We start from the raw sequence: 4,746 nt of genomic DNA on the forward strand, positions 1-4,746 counted from the left end.
GCCGGCGGAGGCTGGCTAGTGGGGGAGGGTGCCGGCGGAGACACAGTCTTGCCCCCTGCTTCCGTGGAGAGGCAGGCAGCACTGGGGAGAGGGGCCCCTGGATCTTCGTGTAAGGCCCTGGTGCCTCCCTTAGAAACTGAGGTAAGTCCCTTAACCACTCACTTCCTTCTCTGTGAGCTGGGGGTCTGAAATGTGACAGTGAGTGTGTATATACCGTGTCTCCTGGGCACAGCCTGCTGCTGCTGCTGCTAAGTCGCTTCAGTCGTGTCCAACTCTGTGCGACCCCATAGACAGCCCACCAGGCTCCGCTGTCCCTGGGATTCTCCAGGCAGGAACACTGGAGTGGGTTGCCATTTCCTTCTCCAGTGCATGAAAGTGAAAGTGAAGCTGCTCAGTCGTGCTCGACTCTTAGCGACCCCATGGACTGCAGCCTACCAGGCTCCTCCGCCCATGGGATTTTCCAGGCAAGAGTACTGGAGTGGGGTGCCAGTGCCTTCTCCGGGGCACAGCCTGAGGGTTTAGTAAATGCTACTCCTCCCCCCTCTCCCCCAAAGATCAGAGCTGCTTAGACTCTTCCACCTGCAAGGTTGGCCTTTGGGGTTAGCCATTTGAGGGGCCAGGCAGGTAACCCAGGTGACTGGAGGTGGCCAGGTCAGGCGGTGAACAGTGGTACCGCAGCCCGGCTCTCCAGTAGCAGGTGGTGGAGCCTCATGGGGTGAATGGGAGCATCCGTGCCTGTCACTCCATTAGTGCTTCCGAGACCAGCCAGAAATGATTTTGTTGTAAAATCTCCAGACTCCTGACAGTTGCCAGCTGATTGACATTTAAAGTGGGCCAGACAGCACACGTGCAGGCCAGAGCCCGCTGCGTGTGGCCTGTGGGCACCTCTGCCCCTGCTCAGGGTGCTCACGGTTTACCCTGGAGGCCTCTGGAGAGAAGAAGGCCTTGGCTCTGGGGCCCGACAGACCTGACGTGAAGTCCCGGCTCCTCCTCCTGTGTGACCTTGGGCAGCAACACTGGCCGCCTTGGGGCCTCTGTTGATCTGCCAGCTCTGTGTGGAGAGGCCTGTCTTGTGGGGTGGGCGTGAGGCTTGCAGGAGAGGACGGTGGTCAGGTGTGGAGCCCAGTGCCTGGGAGGCGGTGAGTCCCTCCTCTTCTCCGTGTGGTGGGCTGGCGGGGCACAAGGCCTGCCTGTCCCACGGGGCCACCCCAGTAAAGTGGACAGGCCACGCCTCACAGGTTCTTCCCCTGAGTCAGTCGGCAGATGTTCAAGCGTCAGCTCCTAGGAGGAGCCCAAGCGCAGACAGCAGGGCCCGGGCTCCTGTGCCGTGGCTCCTCTGTGAAGTGGGCCCCGGGGGTGCGCGTGGAAGGACAGTGGGCCTGGCACGGGGTAAGTGCTCAGAACAGTTCTGGTCGCAGCAGGGATTTGGGCTCTTTGTATGCATTTTGTCCCACTTTGACACTTAGGAGCACACCCTGGGGGCCAGGCAGTTTTAGGCTCTGGAGATAGTGATGACTACAGCTGCCAAGTTACCATGGTGGTTCAGAGTGGAAAGACAGCCGTTAAGGCAACTCACATGCGTGGCAGAGGTGGTGAGTGCTGTGGACAAAAGTCAGAAGTGAAGCTGCCCGAGGAGATGGGGGTGGGGATTTGCAGGTTTACCTAGGGTGGTGTCTGATGAACTGAAAGAGGCCAGCGAGCAAGGCGGGGCGGCCATCCGGGCGGAGCTGGAGGCGGCCAGCGTGGTGGGAGCAGAGTGGATGGGAGACACAGGGCTTGGAGCCGAGAAGGGATTCGGAGGGAGCTGCGTGTTTACTGGGTGTCTGTGGTCACTGGTGCCGCGGTGGGGAGAGACTGAGCAGTGAGTGAGGTGCAGGCAGGGAGACCGTGTGGAAGCTTTTGCGATGAAACCGGCCCTAGATGGAGTTGGACGGGGCAGCGGCGCAGCCCGCCTGAGGAGAGACTGACGCGGGCAGAGTGGCAGGGTCTGCCCTGGGTGGCGGGGGAAGTGATGGCGGAGTCTGCTTGGCTGGGAGGGTTTGACTCCGCGGCGAAAAGGTGGGGAGCTGAGGCAAGGCAGGGAAGGCCCTGAGGTCAGAAGCCGCCTGTTGGCTGGGCGGTTCAGAGGCTGTGCAGCCCAGGCAGTTGAGTGGAGCGGGGAGAAGTGGGCGAATGAAGAATTACGTTTAAATCCCAGGAGGTCAGGAGACAGCCAGCGCTAGGGCTGCCCCAGGCCTGAACAGGTTGTGCTCACGCAGCAGGGGCTGTGGGTGGTCACTGGCGTGACTATCTTCTGGCAGGTGACACACGGGTCTTGAGGAAGGGTGTGTGGTTGGGTGGCGGCCGTGACCACCATGGGTAAGTGAGGAGGGGCAGCGTTGAGGTTGGAGGGCATGGAGAGGGTAGGGGAGGAGTGAAGAAGGGGGTTCGCGGCACCACACCTGTGGGTGCAGGGGGATGCTGCTCAGCAACGGTCAAGGGGGAGTGGGTTTGACCTTCGGACTTAGGAGGGCATCTGTGACCTTCGCTAGAGTAGAAGCCGGCTGGGCTTGTGTACCCAGCAGAAAAGAAACGGAGACAGTGGCACAGGCAGCTTCAGGAGCAGTGCTGCCCTGTGGGAGAGCAGAGAGGTGGGGAGGTGGCTGCAAGGGAATTCGTGGGGAGCAGAGCATTAGTTTATAGGCAGTGGGCCAGTTGGTCAGGAAAGAGGAGCTGATGATGGTGGGGGGGGGCAGACTTCAGGAACCGTGTTCTGAGTCCAAGGGAACGTGGCTCTGGGAGCAGCCTCGGACTTTGCAGGGATGGAGAGCAAGGCCCTGGGAAGCGGGGCACAGGGTGCCATGGGGATGACGGCTTCTTAGTGGAAGTCCTCAGGGAGCACAGTCATCGGGAGGATGACTGGCTGGGGGCTTAAGATATGGGGAAAAGGCATGAAATAGGCGTCAGGAGGAAGGAGAGGGTGCTCAGGCCTGGGGAGTGAGGCCTGGTTGCCGGACAGTGCCAAGGGCCAGACCCCCAACTCCTGAGGGGAGATTGAACAGATAGGAGGAACTCCATTGAGCTAGGGAGGAAACTGGGAAAGAGTGAACCAGTACCTGGGAGCAGGCAGAGCAGGGATTAGATGGAGGTGAGGGGGCTGCTTCCCGCCCCAGGCCTGTGCAGTGGGGGCCCCCAGCGCGGCACTGCGTCAGGGATTAGATGGAGGTGAGGGGGCTGCTTTCTGCCCCAGGCCTGTGCAACGGGGGCCCCCAGCACGGCACTGTGCCATGTACACTAACTTGTTTGCCCTGGAGCTCTCAGGGTTTGAAAGGCTATACACTGGAAAAGCTGCATCTGTCAAGGACCCATTCACTTGCCTGGTTTTATGAAACAGTAGACCTTTAGGCCCAGCAGCATGGCACGCCTAGCGGCTGATGACCACTTTGGTGACTGATGTAACCAATGTGTCTATAATTCATGTTCCTGAGGCTCGGGGGCTCCCGGCAGTGGGTTGCTAAGTGACCCCCATTATCGGAGTCAGCAGCCAAGGACGGCAGGAGGCTGTTGTGGTGTGACCTCTGTTAGGGGTATTTCCTGGGCCTGCCCTCTTTCCACCAGATGTTGATGAGCACGGGGTGGGGTGGGGGCTGCCTCTCTGCAGGACCTCCACAAAAAGTACTCATACATCCGCAAGACCAGGCCTGATGGAAACTGTTTCTATCGCGCTTTCGGATTCTCCCACTTGGAGGCGTTGCTGGACGACAGCAAGGAATTGCAGCGGTGAGGAGGCGTGGCGGGGAGGTTCCGTTGGTGGCTGGGGGGTCCGGTTCCCCCTGAGGCCCAGTGATGGCCTGGGCCCTGCCGGGCCTGGTCTGCCGGCCTAGGAGCCTGGGGCGCCCTGTCTCCCGCCCGTCCGCAGGTTCAAGGCTGTGTCTGCCAAGAGCAAAGAGGACCTGGTGTCCCAGGGCTTCACTGAGTTCACAATTGAGGATTTCCACAACACGGTGAGGCCAGCTGCCCCACGTGGGGTCGGCCAGGGTGGCGGGTGGTGGCCTGGCGGTGACAGGGGTGACCCGTCTCCCCCCTTGTCTCGCCCTCTGTCCCCCTCGGGCACAGTTCATGGACCTGATTGAGCAGGTGGAGAAGCGGACCCCCGTGGCTGACCTGCTGGCCTCCTTTAACGACCAGAGCACCTCGGACTACCTGGTGGTCTACCTGCGGCTGCTCACCTCAGGCTATCTGCAGCGTGAGAGCAAGTTCTTTGAGCACTTCATCGAGGGCGGGCGCACCGTCAAGGAGTTCTGCCAGCAGGTGCTGCCCCTCCCCGCCCCTCGGCTGTGGGCCCCTTTTCCCCTGAGCGCCCCCTGAGCCGCCCTGTGTCACAGAAGGTGGAGCCTTCCCGGGGGGGGCCCGGGGGGGCTGAGCGCCCCCTGAGCCGCCCTGTGTCACAGAAGGTGGAGCCTTCCCGGGGGGGCCGGGGGGGCTGAGCGCCCCCTGAGCCGCCCTGTGTCACAGAAGGTGGAGCCTTCCCGGGGGGGCCCGGGGGGGCTGAGCGCCCCCTGAGCCGCCCTGTGCCGCAGGAGGTGGAGCCCATGTGCAAGGAGAGCGACCACATCCACATCATCGCGCTGGCCCAGGCGCTCAGCGTCTCCATCCAGGTGGAGTACATGGACCGCGGCGAGGGCGGCACCACCAACCCCCACGTCTTCCCCGAGGGCTCCGAGCCCAAGGTCTACCTGCTCTACCGGCCCCGACACTACGACATCC

The 4,746-nt window shown here is 62.0% G+C and overlaps 1 protein-coding gene across 1 annotated transcript in view; it reads left to right on the top strand.

The window, feature by feature from the left end:
* Window positions 1-4,745, top strand: part of OTUB1 (OTU deubiquitinase, ubiquitin aldehyde binding 1) — a gene marked incomplete at its 3' end in the record, with an annotated part of 7,470 nt that extends 2,725 nt beyond the window's left edge. Inside the window, exons 4-7 of the mRNA XM_010838086.1 lie at window positions 3,641-3,759; window positions 3,899-3,983; window positions 4,096-4,290; window positions 4,560-4,745. Coding sequence (XP_010836388.1) covers window positions 3,641-3,759; window positions 3,899-3,983; window positions 4,096-4,290; window positions 4,560-4,745 — 585 coding nt within the window. The remainder of the gene's footprint in view (window positions 1-3,640; window positions 3,760-3,898; window positions 3,984-4,095; window positions 4,291-4,559) is intronic.
* Between the last annotated feature and the right edge of the window lies 1 nt (window position 4,746).

This window comes from Bison bison, unplaced genomic scaffold (genome assembly GCF_000754665.1).
Source record: "Bison bison bison isolate TAMUID 2011002044 unplaced genomic scaffold, Bison_UMD1.0 scf7180017864089, whole genome shotgun sequence".
NCBI lineage: Eukaryota > Metazoa > Chordata > Mammalia > Artiodactyla > Bovidae > Bison > Bison bison.